The sequence below is a fragment of the Apus apus genome, chromosome 7, assembly GCF_020740795.1.
Source record: "Apus apus isolate bApuApu2 chromosome 7, bApuApu2.pri.cur, whole genome shotgun sequence".
NCBI lineage: Eukaryota > Metazoa > Chordata > Aves > Apodiformes > Apodidae > Apus > Apus apus.
Window position 1 is genome coordinate 28,066,875 of NC_067288.1, and position 21,433 is coordinate 28,088,307.

The 21,433-nt window shown below is 39.3% G+C and overlaps 1 protein-coding gene across 11 annotated transcripts in view; it reads left to right on the forward strand.

Moving 5' to 3' along the window:
- Nucleotides 1-21,433, forward strand: part of FGGY (FGGY carbohydrate kinase domain containing) — a 280,748-nt gene that overhangs the window by 204,856 nt on the left and 54,459 nt on the right. For all 11 annotated transcript variants that reach the window (XM_051625113.1, XM_051625120.1, XM_051625116.1 and 8 more), the window contains 2 exons: nucleotides 3,032-3,160; nucleotides 8,012-8,115. In XM_051625113.1, coding sequence (XP_051481073.1) covers nucleotides 3,032-3,160; nucleotides 8,012-8,115 — 233 coding nt within the window. The remainder of the gene's footprint in view (nucleotides 1-3,031; nucleotides 3,161-8,011; nucleotides 8,116-21,433) is intronic.

Consider the following 21,433-nt stretch of genomic DNA (forward strand, 5'->3'; position numbering starts at 1 on the left):
CACTTGTACAGCCAAATATAAGCGCATATGAAATGCAGCCACATTCTGCATGAGAGATGAAAAGCTGGTCTGGGTGCATATATCATCATTGAGTCAGCTGGGCCCCCTGCTGTGCTCTGCTTTTGTGGGTTTTAAAAAGATCTACCTCCTAAAGTACCTACTTCTGTTAAATATTAGTAAGCCGTATAGTGAACTTTGATTACTAAAGTTGACTGAAGATGTCTTGTCTGCCTTGTGTGTTGCGTCTGGTAAATAGCTGGTCGCTGTGGTAACCACCTCAAAAGGTAGAGGGTCCTTAGTACCACAGAAATTCTTTAAACAGGACCTGATCATAGCAAATTCTAACATTAGTCTGTGAAGAAGGATAAAAGAAGAGGAAGAGATTGAGACAGCTTTTTCCTTTTGTAAACTCACTGTTTTATAGGGGAAAAAATAGCTAGAAATAGCCTGTCTCATATGAAATGAAAAGGTTGTGGATTAAGGCATTGCATTAGGGAAGCAGCTGTGTGAATGTGAAACAGAAAGTTCTCCAGCTCCAGCCATTATGGGTTTGTTTGGTTAGGTCTAATTTTGGAAGCCATTATAGCAAAGGTAAATGACTTGAACAGGAGACTACTGTAAACAAAAGACTTGATACATTTACTTTGGCAGGAGCCTTGAGAAGACTCGGTCCTTTCACTGCCTCTTTTGTGCAGCCTCCTGTGCTGCTCTCACTGCAGGCAGCTCCCCTTCCTTTCTTCTGTCCCTGACAGCTTCTTTCCCCTGACAGGTAGGGCTTAAGGGAGGCAGTGCCTGCGCCTGAAATACTGGTGTGTAGCTGTGGAATACCTTTATTTTTATAGTAGCTGTCCCTTGACTTCTAAAGCCACTGTGTTTTGCTCAGTTAAGAATCCATTCACTCTCTCTTGGTCTAGTACTGGAGTATAATCTGTTTCAAATGCTTTACTTTTTAATTTTGGCTCCTCTTTGGTTGTTTTTTGTGTTTTTATTTTATAATTTAATAGCTTTATGCCTGCAGATTCTAAGCATACTGATACTTAGCTGAATTTTCTAGTTTTTCAGTGAAGAATAAAGCATGAGGACTGTTAACTCTTTTTCCAGGTCTGTACTCATGCGGTTCAGTCAAAGCCCTGCCCGTTCCACACCTACTTACACTGTGTGGGTGGGGGGGGCAGCTTCCATGATAACAGAGGCAGTGCCCAGGGCCTGCTTCTGCCCTTTTACAAAGCTTATTGAGAACATCTCTTATGGGCATAGTGGAGCTTTCATTGCTTTCTAAAGCTGGGAAGTTGAAGTAGAGGGGCAGAGTCCATGTCCTCTCATTGCAGTATTACCTTGCTGGCATCTCTTTTCTGCTCTCCCTGACAGTTGTGTGATTCTAGGAGACTCCCCTTCACAATCCTTGTCATGGGTGACTTCCGTCACTTCCCAAGTTGTCAGCAAATGCCTTCAGTCAAGGAGTAACTGTTCACCTTGACTTCCAAAACAGACAGGGCATACGCTGTTATTAATTACTTCTGTTTTTTTAAAGCACAAGATTTTTATGCTGCATCTCCAAATCACTAGAAACCCATCCTTGCATGTTCTCACACGCTTTGTGCCCTTTAGGGATAGCAGTGCTGCTCATCACTCTGATATATTACTGGTACCAAAGGAATCTATAGGGTCATTTTCTACACATGCCATAGAGGAGAGGATTATCTTTATCTCTGAAATTGTTCCCTTAGTGCTCATTAACTAGAAATACAGTAATTGAGATGCTGGTGGGAAAATATTTTGTCTAATAGTAGCTCTGATCTCTAAAATGGAGTTTAACCACATAATAATTACACACTAAAATGTTTGACCAGTATGACTGATATAAACAAGCCAACCGTGGAATTGAGTGCCTGAGAAGAGGTTTTATTTTAGGATAATTTAGTCTCATGCTGTATATACAAGATATTTGTATGCTTTAAGACCAGGCAGCTGATGCTGAATGAAAAGATGTGGGTTTAGCTGCATGAACTCTTTTGAACTTCCCTCCACCTGCAGGGTCTTTGAATGTCAGGAGAAGCAGAGAACTTTGTTTTACTGGTATGATTCTCTGATGTCTTGAAAACACAGAAAGGCAATACAAAAGTTCATAAAGAGAAACATCCTACTCTCCAACTGACTGTGAAGAAAAAATTGAAAAGATACACCTCTTGAAAAAGCTAGCACAATGTTTTGACTTTACAATAAGAATTAATAAAATACAGATGTAATATTTTTTTTTTTGTGCTGTGAAGAGTTAGTTTAATATACTTTCTTCCTTCTATATAAACTGCTGGAATGATGAAATTAGTGAGTTTTGGTTACTTCAGCAAATTAAACCCAGTCAAGTGCAAAAGTTTTGGCTATGCACGTTTCAGATTTCCAGTATGAGATTCAGCCTAGCATTTCAGAGGTAGTCATGTGGCTGGAGCAGTTGTGTGCTCTGATCATCAAGTTCTCCATGCACTGCATCCAACAGGAAGTGGGCACCGTTCTTGAAGTGAAGAACCAACATAATTTACAGCAAAGCCAAAAATCTGAGTAATATGTAAAACTGAAGGCCAGTTTTTCACATGTTAATTTAATATAATAATCTTCATCTAGCAGTTGTTGAGTGTGGCCTGAGCTGAGTCTTGTTTCCATGCTCAGAGAATGGCTGCAGAAACCACCACAACAGCTTGGGATTTCTGCAGAAGTAGTTCCTATCTCTTGGAAAGATGCCAAGCAGAATTTAATTGCTTGTGGTGAAATCTTTCTCTGTGGCTAGATGGAACGTTGAATGCTTTTGAACTTTTGAATTGCTAGGGGACAGTCTGATCTAACATGATTGTATTTAATATACAGACACATAATGAAAGATACTTCTTAATCAGATAATACTTCTTTGATGCACCTTTTTGTTTTAAATATTCCACACTAACTTGAGGGAGAGGAAGGGAGTTCTTGTAATAACATACACATTTGTTTCTCTGTTTAGTAAATTGACAGGTGTTTGGTTTTTCTTGTGTCTGCTCAGGAAACCACGTCTTGTCTCCTGGAGAGTCTGTTGGAAAAGGTCTAACGCCAGAAGCTGCAAAAGATCTTGGTCTCCCTGAAGGGATTGCAGTAGCAGCATCTCTCATTGATGCACACGCAGGAGGACTAGGTACTCAGTCATATATTTACTCTTCTTGTAAACAGGAATGTATTGAATTAATTTTAGAAAGCCATTTTTCTCACAGCCTGTTTTGTATCCAGCAGTTTGCTCTGATACTATTCTTACAAAATAGTATAACTAAAATTAAAAAGCCCTCATAGTAATTGCTAATATTGAATATCTGTCTATAGAAAGGGCCTATCACTGCTTGTTTCTTTTCAGCTGGATTTCCAGATAGTTTGATAACTTAGGTCCACTAAGAATTCTTCAACTGAAACACTGCTCTGCCAACGTGCTGAGAGTTTGCATCTTCTGTTACTCAGAACTTAGGAAGGAAGGAAGAAGAAAAAATTAACCTTCTAAGGGAGAAGTCTCAAAGCTGAGGTTTGTTCACAGTCTTCCTCCTTAGTTTTAGAACTGATTCACCCTTTGTTTAAATATTGCAATAGAGACTTTTTTTCACATACATGTATGGTAGTCCAATGTAGGATATATACAAAAAATTCTGCTTTTGGCCCAAGGGGTTAGAAGATGTAAACACAGTGTGTCTAAACTAGCAAAGCAAAGTAAAGGGGGAGCTGGCCACTGCACAGCATTCCTCTCCTGTGATTTTGAACTGTTTATCCATAACTGGAGTGGGAGGCCTGATGCTTAGATTTTTGCCTTTTCCAACACAACATTTTGATACGCCCGGTTTCAGCTGTATTGAAATATATTTGGTGAGGCTCAGTGGCTTAATTTTCTTACTATGCTGATTGGCCTTTATCTAAATATAGTCAACAACAAAGTGATTCAGTGTAACTTTCAGCAGGAAATTGAGGTTTTTTAGTTTGGTAGTTTAGAAAAAAGTCTTACCTCAGAAAGTTTCAGTGTTTTTAAAACAGTACTATTCAATGGAAATCTGTTGCTCATCAGGGTATCTTTCTCTACATCTATATGAAGTGTGATTAGCTGCTAAAGTAGCAGTTTTGTTTCAGATATATTGTGTTGTTTTAAATGTCATTTGTTCTTCGAGAAGTTGTGGCCTGGAACTTTTTCAATGTTTAAACCCATTTACTCTGCTTTTGGTAACTGCTTCTGATGAGGTTAGGCAATCGAGTAGATGGCTTTTCCTAATACTTGAGAAAGATTAGATAGAGATCCAGCTGCAAAAGGGAAGAGTGAGGTTTAGTGTGATAGTTGCACATGTGTTGTGTTCCTACTGTTGTGACTTAAAAATCTGTTTGTGTCAATTAGTATCCTAATTGCATAAAAAGGTGTTTAATACTATGTGCCCTCACAGTTTTGTGTTCTCGAAAGGGATGTTATAATCAGGTGGCCTGAAATAATGAACTTGCTGAAAAACTGGATTGTCACAGAGCATGTGAGAATAACAGTGGAGGGTCCTCATTTAGTTGGCAGCTTTACGTGAGCACTGGATTCAGAGCACAAAAAGTTTGCCCAGTAAATTTCAGATGCTGAAATCAATGAATTGAATTTAAATAAGAATAGAGAGCAGTTCATTTGCTGTAGTCTTCTGTAAAGAAACTCTAACATTAGAAATATATAGCTGCTGGCATCCCAGAGTAAAACCTGAGTAGATAGAGGCAGTTTGCTTACGCTAGTCCTGTTTATCAGAATATGTTTTCCCAGATGGCACCACAAACACTAGCAGACTACTGAAGTCAGTGCCAGGAGAAAATAAATGCAAAGGTTGTTTTTAGAGAGGGAAATACACATTACAGAGGGTAGAGTCAGTAGCGCTATGGGAGAACCTGCATGCTGATCACAAAATAACTGAGCAGAGTCTGGGAAAAGAGGAAGATTTTTAGATGGAACTCATTCTTTTTGAGTCTGAGCAGGGTAAAAAATAGGTAGGGAAATGAGAAGAAAAGTCAGTAAAAAGGAAAAAAATTGTACAGCAGAACAGACAGCAGAAGCAAAAGAAGAGGTGGAGAGTGCAGATGTGTGGAATGAGAATTAATAGTGTAGATATATCTCAAATACTGAAATATTCCTTCAATAAATATAAATAAAATACACGTTCATCCATAGCTGTTAATAACAAGAGCCTTAACTTTTTTCAGCTGTTTAACACACAGTGTGTAGCATGCAGACCTGAAAATCCTGAAGGATAAACAACAAAGCAAAAGCACAGAACAGATAATAGAACTAAGAAGTTCTGACAAAAAGATATTAAGGATGGCACAACACTAAATCATATTCATCTTTTAATAATGCTAAAAGGGGTACAGAAGAAAAGAAAATAGAGATACTTGAAAAAATCAATTAAAAGGTGAAAATTTTGGAAGTAAATACCTCTTGCAGTTGATGTAAACTTCTGTTTTTAAAAGGTACTGATGTGTGTTTTAGTGCTTACTCTGCTGTGATCTGTAGTGAAATGTTGAGGTTTACAGTTTGTTTGAAGGGTAGGACTTAGAGATTAGTAAGCACTAGATTAGTTTGTGGGACAACATCCGGCAGGTTTCATTATTCTCATTCTTGAACACGTCCTGCTGTTTGTTTTAAAAATCATCTGTAACAGCAGAGTAAGGAAAAGGGCTCTTTTATATCCTGCAGACTAAACCAAAATGACACGATGGACATCTTGTTTTCAGTGTTAATAACTTTTGACACACTGTTCAGGTCTGCTTGTGGCTGGATAGAAAGTGTGTTATTGCTGGAAAGGTTCCTGAAGTTTATGAAGACTTCAAAGTTTTGAGTAAAATAAGGGAAAGATAAAGAATTATGTAATACATATGTCTGTGGAGGTCATCTATGACTCCTGAATCAGTCCATCTGATACCTATTATGGAAAAGGAAAAACCTCAAAGCTGAGTAGGTATATCTTACATTCTGACCTACTGTACCAATTTAAAAGAGCCTACGGTTAAAAAATGTGAGTATGGGAGGTCAGTCCCACTGGCCTCATAAAAATAGTGTTTACATTGCACCTTTTAAAAAAAATCAGCATTTTTGCAGAAAAAGTAGATAATTTATTGTACAGTATCTAAAATACTTTATCAGTACTAAGCATTGCCTGCTTTTCTGAAATCTATCCTCGAGTTTGTGTGGTACACAGGCTTCTTCTCAGTCTCTCTTGAGAATCTTTAAAAGATTGTGAGTCTGTCTTAATATATGAAAAATTCCAGGTAAGTTGAAGGTGAAGGTGACTCGTAATAGCAATTGAATTACCTTCAGTGAACAAAACGAAAGTTTCATTATTATGAGAATATTCCAGACTTATTTACTGTCTGACTTGAATTAATCACAAATAGGAAGACTCTAGCAACTCTAAACACTAGTAAAGCCACAGACAAAATCCCACTGATTTCCAAAAGGCCCAGAATGCATGTTTTGCAGAATGCACATTTCCCTAGTGATTAAAACTATCTAAACATGAGTTTAATAGATTTTTTCCCCTCTAAAGTGTGAACAATATTTTTATGTCCTTTAAGAAAGAAGTTGCTTTTTAGACAACCCTATCCAAAATTCCTCATACGAACTCATGAATGTCTGTGTTTGAGTCATGTTTGGGTTTTGATAAATAAAACAGAAGAGGTAGAAGCCATGCTTCTAGCTATCTTTTGTTCCTTACAAATAAACTCAGTGTATGACAGCTATGCTACTATAGTCATAGTTACACACTAGCTAGAATAAAGGGACACAAGGACAGATTTTTGAAAGCCTGCATAGTTTTAGACCTTAATTTTCTCATTATCTAGGTAATTACCAATGATGATAATACCATTATAACCATGGCAACCATCGTAAGACAAACTCAAACAGGCCAGTTTAATAACAGAACTTTGCAGTGGTTACCTAAACAAGATGGTGTTAATGAAATGGAGCATACTAACCAGCAGTTACACTTGGCATCCTTCACAGGGTCCAGCAAATGCTTCCATGTTCCTTCTACAGTGAGGAGAAAGATTTATTTTTTTAGCAGGATTGGCAAACTAGTCACCAGACTGCACATTGCAGATGCAGTGCACAGTCTGGTGACCAGTTTGCCAGTTGAAAAGTAATGCTCCAGAGAAATAAAAGACAAACAAAAGAGTAGCACTTTTTGGGCTGCTGCATTTTGCTGGGTGCAGCACAACGGGATGCAAGAATGCAGCCTAGGAGAGGGGGAGGAGAGGGCAGTTTCCACTTTAGCCTCCCCTTAAGTGAATTAAACATGATGTGATTCATGCTGAAGCTTGGCTGTAGGTCTGCCCTGTTCTGTGAGCAAGCTCCTGGCTCCTCTCTGGCATCTCCTGGTGTATGTTTCTGCTGTGGGCTGAGTACTTAACTGAGTTTGCCCTCCTTCCTGTCCTTCTGTATGCAGAAGCTCCTCAGAGCCAAGCACAGTTCCTCTTAGGGAAGGAGTAATCTTCCTTTAGGTGGTTCTGTCTGACATGGACAGAACAGCAGCAGCAGTCAAGACAACAAAACTGGCAGCCTTCCAGTCTCCTGCCAAGTTACCCCTTTCTCCAACTCATCCCCTGACAAAACACATCATACAGTCTATGTGTGATAAACTGTGAACAAATAAACATATCTGCAATCTACCGTAGTGCCTTTACAACAGGGCAGTCTTTTATTCTGCATGTTAGTGTGCTACCTAACCTAGAGGTCGGGTTATAATCAAAATAACATTTAAAAATTATGATGATAAATATGGATATAAGAGAAGTAATCTTGTGTCTTCATGTGTCTGGAATAAAAATACGTTTTAATCTGATTTCATAGAATAACTTAGTTTATTGACTAAGTACACTTTTTTGATTTGTAACAGTAGTGTGAGATAGTCAGCAATCATTTGTGTGCAGAAAAGCTGGGTGTTGTGAGGGTTGGCTTGCTCTTCTTTACAACAGAATTTTAATTTTATTTTAATAGGAGTAATTGGAGCAGATGTGAAAGGACATAACCTGCCATGTGAAAACCAGCCAATTACATCCCGGGTTGCTATGATCTGTGGAACATCTTCATGCCACATGGGGGTAGGTTGTATGCATAGTACTAATTTGTACAGATAATAGTAATTAATGTTTTTGAAGGGAAAAAGGACCTTTGTGCTTCTCGCCCTATTCCTTTTCTTTGAATTTTTTTTCTGGTAACTCTATCTTTACCTTTGGATATTAATTATATATTACCATGCATTTGCTTTTAAGCAAGAGCTCTAATAGTAGTAGAAATCAATACTGAAAAATGACATGGAAAGTAAAAACCACGATGCTAGAGTAGCTTAAAGAGCAGCCTGAAATCTGAGCCAAAGCCTCTGAGCTTGAGTTATCCGTGACAAGCCTGTCACTAATGTGTTACAGAATAGTGTCTTTGGAGAAGGAGTGCATGTCTTCAGTTGCAGCCCTTCTCCCCCACCTCTTCACTTAATCAATATAAATCCTTCTACCTCTGAAAGTTGCCATGATGTATAGAATTATGATACGTATCATGACTGAAAAGAAAGAAAACCCCTGATAAGCAATTTTCGCTTTGCTGATTTTTTTCTCGGTGAATTAATGCAAAAGCTTTTTCTGAGACTGCAATTAAAATTTAGTGTCTGCTTTTGAAATTTATAACTTTTTAAAATGTATGAGTCTGAAAACATTCCATTTAGAGAAGTACCCTTTCTGCCACATTTTTTAATTTAAAACTCATTTTGGTCTTAAATTTGGACTGATTATAATTTGAATTTTTGCTAAATGAGCAAATAGCAATGGGAGCACTAGTGGTTTTGGAGACGATGAGCATGCTTCATTGAGAGAGCTCTGGTAGAGAAAAAGAATGGAGCCAGTAATAAAAACTCAGGCTTAAAAGTAAGTGAAGTTGTTGTCGTAGTAACAGCATGAATACATGGTGATCTTAAGCATAAATAAATGGTGATCTTGTCACATGGACTGTAGTTCAGCAAAGCATTTAAGCACACGATTGAGTTTAAAGCTGTGAATAATCCTAATATTGTGTAGCAGAGCATTTAAGAAAAGCTTAAATCCTGTAGGCTAATTGAAACACATGTGAGTTCCATCCTGAACATGAGTTTCAAACCTCAAACTCCACCACTCTTAGCTTACTGTCTCTGAAAAATTACATTGGTATCGCTTTGTCTATCATGGTGCAGGTAGGGCACCCTGCAAATACCAGCTCCGGTGGAAGAAGTCACCCTTCAAACCTTGCCTGAACTCTTCCTGACCTCTTTCATTTAGCTGAATTAGTCTAAATTGTTCAAATGAGTTGGGTTAATAGAGATACAATACTGGACCAAAATGAGCTGAGGAGCACTCAGACAGTTTCCCCAAAAGGTCTAAGGGCAGTGTTGAATAGCTGGAACTGAGCCAGCTGGCTCTAACTTATTCCTTTAGTAGAACTAGCCCAGGAGAAGGGGATGTGTGGCTATTTGTTAATTTCTAGTACTTGTAAGTTCTAATGTAGACCAAGTTCACTACTAGAGTTTGTTTTGCTTCCCAAACTAGAGCGTGGCATATCAATAATCACTTTCATGGCACCAGTTGTGTGCATACTCCACAACCATGAGAGATGTGGCTCCATTAAATATGCTAATGTAACAAAAGTGACATGATAAAGTCCATGTTAATGTTAATCAATGTTCTGTACAGAACTGTAGAGCAACCCCAAAGTCATACATGGACTCCACACCATAGACAAGGTAGAACCTTTTAAGGCTCCTAATCACTTGAATGCAAACTCAGGAATTGATGCTTGTTCAGTTTTTGGCTAGATTGAAGTAGATTTTTATTTAAATGTAACTACTCAGCATTTTATAATAATTTCCTTAACTGCCTTCCTTTACTCATCTGTTCAGAAGTATAACAATCTTTAGCCAGGAGACAATAAGCACATTCTAAACTTCTCTGGATTTAATCTGTGAAAGGACTTTATTTTACCATTCTTTTATCTCTTACCTGCATAAACTGCATGAGATGAATGTAGAGCACACAGAGCGGTTGTATTTGTGTTTTAATGAGACCTATATGCAGCTGCATTTGGCTGAAATTAGCTGTTCCTTTTTTTAATTAGGGCTATAAAATGAAAGTATATTATACTTGTGTTTTGATAGAAATATATATTTTTTCTGTCCCTGTGCACCAAGGGACCCTCAGGGCTACAGAGATTAATCATCGAGTTTAATTTAATGCAGTGGGAGAGAGACCTGTGTGGTCAGGCGGGCATTAAAAAGTGCCTTTGATCTGCCTCAGGTGCACTGAGCCCCAGTGAGCCAGCAACAATAATACCTTTGTGAGATGATCAGAGACTAGAGAGGGAGAAAATGGCCTGTGTGGAAACTCAAGGCCGTCCTTTGTTGTGGTTCTGGCAAAGGAGAGAGCCAACTGTCAGGAGAAATTCAGAAAACAGAAAGCAGGGTGAGAGTAAGGATGGGTTTCTTTCAAGGGATCATAACAGGAAACTGTTCAATATCATCTGCTATGCCTTTCTAACCCCTCCCTTCTTTTTTTGGTGAGGGCAGGGGTACTGCTGGTGGTGTGTGTGTATTGGTACAGAATATCCATTCTCTAGCCCAAATACTCCATGAGTCACAGAAGCAGGTATTGCACGAACACAGGCTTTACTTGAAGAGAAAATACTCCATGACCCAGCTTTCATTACCTCAAGGACTCTAGAGATCTTGAACAAAAGACTTTGCTAATAATGCCTTTGATATTTTAGAAAGTACAAATGTGGAACCTAATTTTACTCCTGGCTATAATAGCTTAATTTGTGGTAGAACTACCATATTTAAGTGAGGATAGGCTTTTGGAATTAACCACTGACAGTTTGGGGTATTCAGACACACACACTAAGCATTTCGTGTTTCTGTTGAGATACTTGAATAGCTCATGAAAGAAGCGAAAAGCCTGTTGTAATTAGGTTACTGATCCAAGTCCAGGTCTGAGTTTGTAGTTACTGAAGGTCATTGCCACCTCAGGGCTCCTGCATTATCCATGAGGAAAAAGAAAAGACAAGATGGTTCTCTGAATATTTTTGGACAGTTTATTCATTTTACATGATTCTCTGCTGTCTCTTTTGCCCTAGCAGAAGTCATGGGCAGAATTTGCCTTTGGAGTGGCAAATAAGCTTGTCCTTTTACTTGTGAAGGATTGTTCCTTCGTTTAGGGCTGGGGTTCATTTGCTGCAGCTTTGATCTGGCTGTGCAATGTAGATATTCCTTTCAAGTGAGTGGCTGACTTTTCTGAGTGGGCTGCTGCATGTTGTCGTGCTTTGTAGACAGGGTCTCTAAGCTCCAGCACCCACATTTAGTTTTGGAACTTTTAGGAGATTTTCCTCGTGTAGCTATGGTGACTACATAGAATGTGTGAGTAGTTTTTACAGTAAAAACAACAGCAGGTTTGAGGCATTGAAATAGAAGCTGGCATGTTATTCCTAACTGGTAGCTTACATGGGTCTCACAGACATGCCCTAACTTCTATGAATAAGGTCACTGGTTTCCCAAAAAGCTTGTCTGCACCAGTGTCTTAAGGGTTTTATGGGATATTTTAAAGGTATCAAAAATCCCTTTTCTTCTGAAACCTTTATGAGTTTGGAGGAATTTCAGGTACAGAGGTCTGTATTATCTCCTCCCAGTCCTGAAAACAAGCATGCTTGGCCTTTTGCACATATGTAAAACCATCAAGAATTGAGTTAACTCTCAGGTGCCAGTTAGCAAACAGCAACAGAGAAACAGGAACAAGCAGTGTGACAGAGTACTCTCACACAGAAATTTCCTAGTATTCCTTGGAGCAAGTGATCTAGCAATACTGCTGCTCTTTTCTGGAAGATAAATCTTGCAGTTTCCCATACTTGGTATCAGCAGAGCACTGTTCTTGTGGCACTAAATTCACGTAACAAAACTTTATATATTTTTTTTCCTCAAAGTAAAATGTTTTATTAGACTCTTAAGATTTTTTTGTCAAAGAGACTATACAGGTTTGAGTAAACTTACGTGACTCCCTAACAGACTGGGACCAGTCTAGGACTGGTTTTGTAAGCCAGAAAGGAATTTGAAGTACTTTTAAAGAGTAAGCAGAAATAAATAATAGTTCTGGAAAATTGAGAGTGCTGAAGGTTATGAAGTCAGTAGGGCATAGTGCTTCTTTCACCGGACTGGGAATTTATGGTGGACAAAGACAATGTGCATGAAGAGCTGCAAGATTCAGAAATACTGAAGCACGTTGTGAGAGAGAGCAGGGATCTTCTTTTGCAACACTCCATCTTTTCTTTTGTTGTCTGCAGTATTTACGCATGTTGAATAAAATGGCCCTGTTCATAAAATGTATATAAACTCTTATTTCTGCCTGTTTTGTAGTGAATTAGGCTCACTTAGAGATCAGTGTTTTGCTTTGCACTTGTCCCAGAACAGTTGTTCCATTATGAAAATACTTGTCATTCTTGTTCTAACACCTTTTTAGATTCACAGCTGAAGGAAGCAGCCAGGGCAGCTTCTAATGGGAACATTGTCTGGCCTGATTTCAGCTCACTGAGCCGGGGGGCGGTGTCCAAATTTGCTGACATTTTGAGTCCCCATATATACAAGGTTTGTCTCCTTCCAATACAGAGTCTCTGATACTTTTTTCCATCTTTGTTTGGTGATGTGGTCTGTGTACTCCTTCAGCCATTCCCTCGTTATCAGCTTTCTGTACTCAAAACAGCTTTTTTTTACGATTGTCGGAATCTTTTCAGGTTTAGATGGAGTCTCTTCTTTTGCATCTGTTTTTGTTCCTTCTGTGACTCTTGTCCTTGGGAACTGATTCACCTGTCTTGATGTGCAATTCTTTTTCCCTGGGTCATAGTGCGTATGTGGTTTGAAGCTTATAATTTAGTAATTTTTAAAATGGAGAGGCACAAGTAATTTATCTTCTGTCTTTTCAGATTTATTGCATGATCCAAAAGACAGAGCTTCAGCAACTACATGAACAGCACAATGGCCAGATAATTTTGCTGTTCCAGTGTTTAATATGGATTACTTCAGGAAGAATATCCCTTACTCTCTCTTTTACCAAGCCTGACCAGTCTTTGCCTGTTTTCTGCTCAAGGAACTTCAGCCCAATTTGCTTATTCTAAATTTGTTCATTTGATTCTCGTGATGACTGGCAAACACAATAGAGCTTCTCTGCTCCACAATATCCGCCCAGGCTGCCAGCTTTGTTCACACAAATAGAGTGTAAAGCACGTTTCCACCCCCAAAGCATGCACAGTACGTGTCCTTTGCAGTACATCCTGGAGTGGAGACTGCAGAGACATGCTGGCTCAAAGTGTTCTCCTTGCCTGATCTCTGTAATCTCGGTGGGAGCCAGACCAGCAAGTGGATTCAGTGTATTTTGGCTCTGATATGAGAGTCTCCTCTTCAGAACATGCCACGTTGTTAAAGCAGCAGACGTTTGAGTAATTACTACACAGGGACTTCTCAGCTGCTGGAAATCATCTGTGATGAGGGGAAAACTTGCAGGGGCTAAATAGGCTGGTACTTGCTTTGCCAGCTATATTTAATCCAGTGGCATGGCACTAAGCAACGTGATTGTGGAGAGGGAGGTGGAGGTCAGCGTGCAGCTCTTCAGCCTCTCGCTCTTCAGTCCCTGCTGCACATGCATCCCTGGCGTGGAACGTGCAGTCTCCGAGGGGACAGGGCCAGAAGCCCGGGGCAATGCAGCTGAGTGCCAGCTGGCTGGGACCCAGGGCTTAGCAAAGGCAGCAATTTGTCCTTCTCCTGACCAGGGGAAAGGGGCTGGGTTTGGGAGAGTCAGGCGAGTGGGGAGAAGCAGGAGGAATGCAGTAGGAAGAAAATAAAAACAAAAGCAAGTATATTGAAGCTAGGGCAGCCTAGACCCGTCTTTGAAATTATGTGTGTGAGCTTTATGAAATTGATAAGCTTTTAAAAATATTCCTCTCTTCTGCAAGGCCTGTTCTGCACATGAGCCACAGAGCTAGGGTCTTTCAAATGAGAGAATAAATCAGAATCACAGGAACCTCTCCCTTGCTCTGTCCTCATTCAGTTCATCTGGCTTCTTTATTGCATTTGGCAGCAGCCACAGTGCTGACTTCTCAGCTAATGAAGACGTTTTACATTTGGGGAGGGCTGCATAAAATGGAAACCACATTTACTTCACGACTGTTGTTACAGGTTGCCCGTCCTTAGTGTACACAGATTTAGCCCTCTGAGAAGAAGGTCACAGAGCCTATTTAGGTGCCTTTTCTGCCTACAGCCTTAGAAAGGTTACATATCCATAAAATGTCCTCTTCTACTTGTTCCTCAAAGAAGTCTTCCACACCCTTTTTTAATGAGAGTGTCTCATTTCATATTCTAGCATCCTTGATTTGAAAAAAAAACAAACCAAACTGTAGTATCCCCTTTGCTGGCATTAATTTGACTTTTTTTGCTTTGTTTGCATTGTTTTCTTTTTAAAAGGCAAGAAGCAGAATATTTCTGCTAGCAGGGTATATAAAAGATTGCTGCTTTTCTGACCTCCTTATTATATTAATAAAAGCTAGGAAGACTTCAGTAGTGGTGGGAGATCATGTGCAGGCAGCCTCCAAAACCCAAAGCACTTACTTGCAGAACTAGTAAACCACAAAGCTTAAGATCTTTAAATGTAAATAGGAAGTTGGAGAGTTTACTTTAGAGCTAGCAGTGGTGAGTCTGTATAATGTTTATTTCTGCCTGCCTCCCAGCCTTTCCTAAAGCTTGGCAGAGATGAAAGGGAGGCTTTCTCAGTAAATGAGTTATTAAAAGTTTCTGTTGTGAGCAAGATTCCTTTGTTCCTGGCCTGACATAGTTCAAAGCTCAGGTATTCCTTGGTGACTGGGAGAATGGGACATTCCTGTTCAGTGTATGCCTGTCAAGAGACATCCAAGTTTCACACCCCATTTTTTTTTTTTGCTTTGCTGATACCCAGCTTGATCAGGGGATGCAGGTGAAAGCAAAACAATCTTTGTCATACATAAACTAGATAATGCTTAGTAATGTTTCCAGAAGATTGTACAGTTGACTCTCCTTCCCGTTTGTGAACAGATTGTTTGAGTTCAAAGACTTAAAGAATAGATGTGGACAGAGTGAATGCTTTGAAAAATATTCTGCTTGAAGATTTTACGAAGGCTGATGTTCTAGACACATCTGACTGACACCAGTGAAAATACTTGCTTTGAAAATTCCAACAGACACAGTGGCTTCTATACTGTGGTTAACTGCAGAATACCCTCTGTGACATAGAGCCTTGTCTTAGGATGTCAGATTTATAATACTAAGGCTTTCTGCAGTGTCTTCTCCTTGGTGGTCCTGGGATTCTTTGCAGAAGTGAACAAATGGGGTAAGAAAGTAGGAACTGTTACTGCAGTTTCATTAGGTGGGAGTCTGAGGCACTCCATAGTTTAGTAGGTTTTAAATGGTTATGTCTTTACTTGTACAAACTGCACCTATCCAGTGCTTTGGAAGCATATCTGAGTTGGAAATGTTGCTTTTTATGTGGCAAGGTTCTTCTGTGTTCTAAAATGACAGCATTTACAGTCTACAAACAGTAGGGTATTGCACTGGATGATAAACAATGTGTAAACCCAAAACTGGTTTTCTTCCTTCCTAGGATTTTCTGTTCTTTTTTTGATGTGAGCACAGTGGACATAAATGCTTCTCTGGGCTTCCTCCTGGTCTTACTGCTAATAGGGCTCCTCTCCAGTTCCTCACTCCTTTTCCCACATTTTGCCTTAGAAAGACTGAGCAAGAGAGACTGAGCTTCTTACATACTTACATTGACACTAGTAAGATTTATCTGGTCTGGCTGCTGGAAATATAGAGCTGCTTAATTTGGGCCTTCCTACTTCAAGCATTGTGGCGTTGAAGGTTACCTGTTAGTAGATCTAGCTCTAGAAACTAGCACCTTGCACTTTTATCTCCTAACTGCAACAACTGTATATTTTAATAGGGTTTTGGGGATTTTGTTTCTTCCACTGTATGAAGAAGGTTGTGTTCTGAGTTCTGTAGCTAGGAAAGTGATAAAATTGTCACCATTCATTGATGTTCAGATAGCATAGCATCACTCCGTTGTAGGGAGGATAAAGCAACTCAGTTTTGATTAGTTCTTTATATATCATTGTTCTCATTTTTATTCACAGAATTCCATCAGTAGCAGCAGCCCTTCGTTGTAACAGAAGATTTCTGTCTTTCCTTTTCTATGTTATTCAAAGTGAGGATATCAGATTTTAGAGGTCCAACACTCTTATCAACACTGCAAACTAACCGATTCTGGTTGCTCCTCTCTAGACCCAGAAGAATGTAGTAGCCTGAAGGCCACACTCTTGAGCAAACCCGAGTGTCTTCCTGGAGTGTTCCCTTCCAAGGAGAGCTGGATAGGGAATTTTTCTCAAATCCTAAACATATGTATAATGAGTGACCTTTGCAGATCCCTTTTTAATCTTGTTTTTGTGAGTAGACCTTAACTGAACTGTAAAAGGATAACTAAAATACAAGGGAAATGAGATATGAGAAAGGATGTCCTTGGCCATCATTTGGGTTGTCTCTGCGCCCTGAAACAATTAAATAGAATTTTCAAGAGAATACAGTAATTGTGTGAAAAACAAGTTAATAGTTTTGTAGTAGTTTTAAAGCATTTGAATTAGCCATATTTGCAATGAGTACTGTGGAATTTGCGGTCAAAATCCAAGTTTTTTATTAGTGTTGTTTGTCTGCAGTATGATTCTGTCAGATTGTTGCTTTTCTTTAGTTTACCCACTTGCAGTATGAGCGTGAAACTGAAGCTCTGCAGCAGAGATCTTTCTAATGAAAGGTGTGATATGTGTGTGCTGGGTATTAAGGACTCCATGGTCCAAGGTGGTATGGCTGCTATGGTATTTCTGAGTATCTTTTTACAAATCCCCCAGCCAGGCAAAAATTAATATTTGGGCAGTAGGCCTCTTACTAAGGCTTTTTTTCTCCATTTTCAATTTTATTCAGCCTCTCACGGATCAGTAGTTCATCATCTCAGTTTTCTGTTGCTGCTCCAGCTGTGGGAAGATCTTAAATGGGGCAGGTTTTATTAGGGAGAAAGTAAATCTTTTTTCGTATTCTGGGAGCAAAATGAGAAGCATTAGCTGCTGCTTTTCTCCCAGTGTCAGACAGGACTCAGTTTATGCTGAGTTCATTGTTTATAACTGTGGGTGAAGGCCTGAGGTTTTCTCTCAGTGTTTATTCTGTCCTTGGGACTTTGTCTCAGTAAGTAAGGGCTGAGTACACATGAAGTAAGGTTCTCAGGATTTATCCATTTAGTTATTCAGATGTTTAAGAATATGTTTAAAGTAGTCTGTGATAGCACATCCTACATAATGTAAATCTGCTTCCAGTAACTCAGGGGTTCTACAGATTTATTTTACCTCTAAGTATGATACTGTTGAGTGTAGTGGCCCTCACTAATACAGAAGAAATACTTACTGATGAAAAATGAAAATAAATCTCTAATGTTCAATGTATTATGCAATAATTAAATAAGAAAGGCCTTGAGGTATGTGAGAAGGGTATCCAGAGTAGATAAATAAAGCAGAGCTCATTTGAAAAGATTTTCCTAAATATTTCCCCTTCGTTGCAGTAAGAACTACAGATTTTGAAGAATAATTCTCCCCTGCAATAATAAGGTAGGGAATAATAATTACATGCAAAAAACCCTTTGAGCTTCTGGTTTAGACCCCACACCTGAGGTTTCTTTCCCACCCTTGCCTTGAATTTCTGTCACAGCAGCTACTAAGCTCCAGGTTCTTCAGGATTGTTAACATCTATACAATGAGTTGACTGGATTGAGGTTATCAAGACTTGGACTACTCAGCATGCATTTTAGAGATAACTGTGAAAATACTTCTCAAGAGAAGAAAAGGATCTTATGATAAAATCTCCAGGACAGGCTATAAGACAGGATAGTTCATATCTTCTCACATGTCCCAACTCTGCTGTCACCTCTTTGGGAAAAGGTCAGATGCTTGGTGGGCTTTTCTTAAGTATCATTTGGAAGTGGAGTTGTTTTTTATCTGGTGAGTGAGGTGCAGCATCCACCACTGTTTGTGACACAGCTGTTGCATCTGCACAGTTCCTAACCTTTCAGGTTGGGATGAGGTTTTACTGGTCTCCTAAAGCAAGATTCTACGGCAAGAGGTATCTGAGACATGTTTGTTTTGTAACCAGAACAGAAGTTGAAGGGCTGTGAGCTAAAGGAATAGTTCTGAGACACTTAAATAACTCCATTGTTATTATACTGATCTACAAGCCAGCATTACAGTAAATTTCTAATGCACAAATGGAGCATTTTTACTGAGAGATTGCTGATGGTCACAAAAATGTGTTTGCCTGCAATCTCAGGCAGTCACTTTTGAAGACTTCGTCTCTTGCGTTGGTTGGAATTATGAACAGAAATTGACTTGAACTTCAGTGCCCTGGAGGCTGGGAGGACATTCTGGGGAAGAGTTATTGTATGTTCACCCCATTCCTATGCTCTTTCCTAAGCCATCTCTTACTGGACACTGTTAACTACAGGTTAGCAGGCTATATGCATCTTTGGGTTTTGGCTGTTTGATTCTATATGTTTTTTAAACATTGAGAAGAGTTAGTTCATGTGGTGATGAGCTTTCAGGAATTTAATTTACCATAGCAACAAATGTAGTGTTATAAAGTGCATATTTAACATCGCCTGCAGTTAGTTGCCTGCACGGGAAGATTTATAACCTTCACATAAACGGGCATTTTGTGACAGTGAGTATCTATCATTGGAAGAAAAGTAAAAATAAATGGGTGGTATAAATTGTTGGAGCTCATCTGAGGCCCTATATCCCCAGTGAGTTATTGTTAATTGTTATGAGAGGCACAGAAGTAACTGCTGTGAGTCATGGAGCAGCATTGCTTTAGAAGGGTACACGGTAGCATTTCAGCAGAGGACACAAGTAGAAGCTGTGGTGTAACCAGACAACCTTTCAGTCCATTTATCAAAACACTTGTAGTTCCCATTTCAAGGAAGGCGACACAGTAAAAATGAGAAGGAAGAAAAAAAAAAAGGTTAATCTGTATATCTGTATCCAGACATGTCACTAAATAAAACAATAAATCAAAGCAGAACTGCTAGTGCTTAAGAACTTAACAAAAGGCTTCTGAATCCATCATAAATAGGGGACTTTTTTTTCTGTTTTGGATCTTGAAAACAATTTACCAGATTAAAGGTCTTCTTTTTTCCAATTTATGTAAGAAACCTTGACCTTTGGAAATACAAAGAAAAGCATGGTATGCTACTGTGCTCTGTTGTATACTTTCCCAAGCTGAAACTTAAAATGTTCTTAGTGTTAATGGATACTGATAAAAAGCAGAAGTAAATGTGGACGTTAAAGCTTGGAACAGTCAGAACTCATCTAGTTTAAAGGTTTTGTTTCAAAGCTAAGCATTCAGTCAGGATCCCTGATAAGACATTTCAAGTTCTTACATCTCTGATTTAGGCAGACGGAAATCTTGAACATTGAATGAGTCTGGAATGATTATCCATGAATTCATTCTTATTTAACTTCTTCCAGAGCTGAAACTCTCAAGTTGTCCCAGGCTTAGTTCCAAGTTTGCTTCCTGGAATAAACACAGGAGGTTAACCTCACACCCAAGGAATAAAAACTTACAAGGGTGCAAATTTTCTCTTGAGGACACCAATATTGCTTTTCTGTGTGCAAGGAGAGGCAACCCAGGGACAGCTGTAGAAGTGAATGCTGTGCTTAGACTTCTCTCTGCTCCCGTTGTGATATCCTGGAGACCTATCTCATATATGACTCTGAACGACCTCACTGTTAAGCTGAAGCTGCTCTCCAGACCTGCCTCATCTGGTACTTATTTCAGAAGCTGTTTGATCCACTTGCTCCAGTCCCTCTGTGGGGACAATTGTCAGTTCTTGGGTCCTGTGTCCTAACCAGCTGAGTGTTCCTCATAAAACTCTTAATTTTTACGTAGAAAACAGCATCATTCTTCTACAAAGAAAACCCGTATATCTACCTTTCTAACACCTTTTAGTTTATGATATCTTTTTAGAAGATCATCTGTTGGATCTCAAGCAGCCTTCCCAGGCCAGGGATCTCAGGAGCACTTTTCTACCAACTTGGTATTTTTGCTTGTAGCTCAATTCAAAGGATAGATCTTATTGCTCAGATTTTCTCTTACTGTTTCAGTTTTGCCTGAATATTGTTCAGGACTTGCCTTTATAACATGTCTCATTCAAGATTCAACTTCCAAGATGGTAGAGCTACTGAACCCCACGTGAGATTAGTGACCCTGATTTATGGGTTCATGGGTGGATTACTCACATGAATTCAAACATTAGCATCTGCTGCTCATAGTGGGTCAGTGAAGTCATAATTCAATGCCCAGGAGAGCACTGGCAGAAATCTGCCAGATCTCTGTGGATCTTATAGAAAGTTGAGAAGTTTGTGTCTACTCCAAAACACTGATTTTTATAAAAATTTCCTTTATCAAACTGTTTGGCTCACAAAGTGGCTACAGGTAGTGTGGTAGGGTGATTATTTAATACTCCTGATACAGGTATCCTTAAGCCGAGTTCCTCGTGTGCTTTTAGGCCTGTTACAGCTCCCATCTTTTGCAAACTGCAGGTAGATTTCAGTAAACAATTGAAACATGACTTGAAGAACCCATTGTTCAGATGCAGCCCTTTCGGCTTCTGTGGCCAGAGTACTCCTGGGTAAAGATAAGATGAGGTGGCTGAGAGATGCATTGCATCTCCTAACACTTCCTTGCACCATTTTTCCCATGGTGCATCATCTGCTTTTAAACAGTGGGTCATGGGTCATGTGTTTGGGGTATCTCTAATCCTCCTCACAACTCCTTAATTAAGGGCATAGAGAGAGATAATGAGAATAAGGGAGGTAGGATGTCTCTTATACTTTTATCAAAAAGTACTTGGAGGGACAGGCTCCATATGTACAGCTAGCAGAAGATTTGTTTGAATGGAAAGGAGCTACAAGGACATTGCTGGTGGCCTTTTGAGGGTGTGGTAGCTAAGTATCATACACTGTTTGTACAAAACCCACTCTTGTTTTGTTCTGTCCTTGTGAGAAGAAAATTAATTAGGAAGGTTTCCTGCAGCCCTGAATGCAGTGACCCAGACTTAACTTTCTTACAGTTGAGTTTCCTTGCCCTGATGAGGAAGGCAGTATATAATGAAAATAAAATATATACTCACCCTATTTGATTTACCATGCATGAAATGTTCTCTTTCTATGTTTGTCTCTCATTCTACTAACATATTTTTCTAGCTGAAAAGGAGATTTATAAAAATACATTTTTTGACAGAGAAGTGA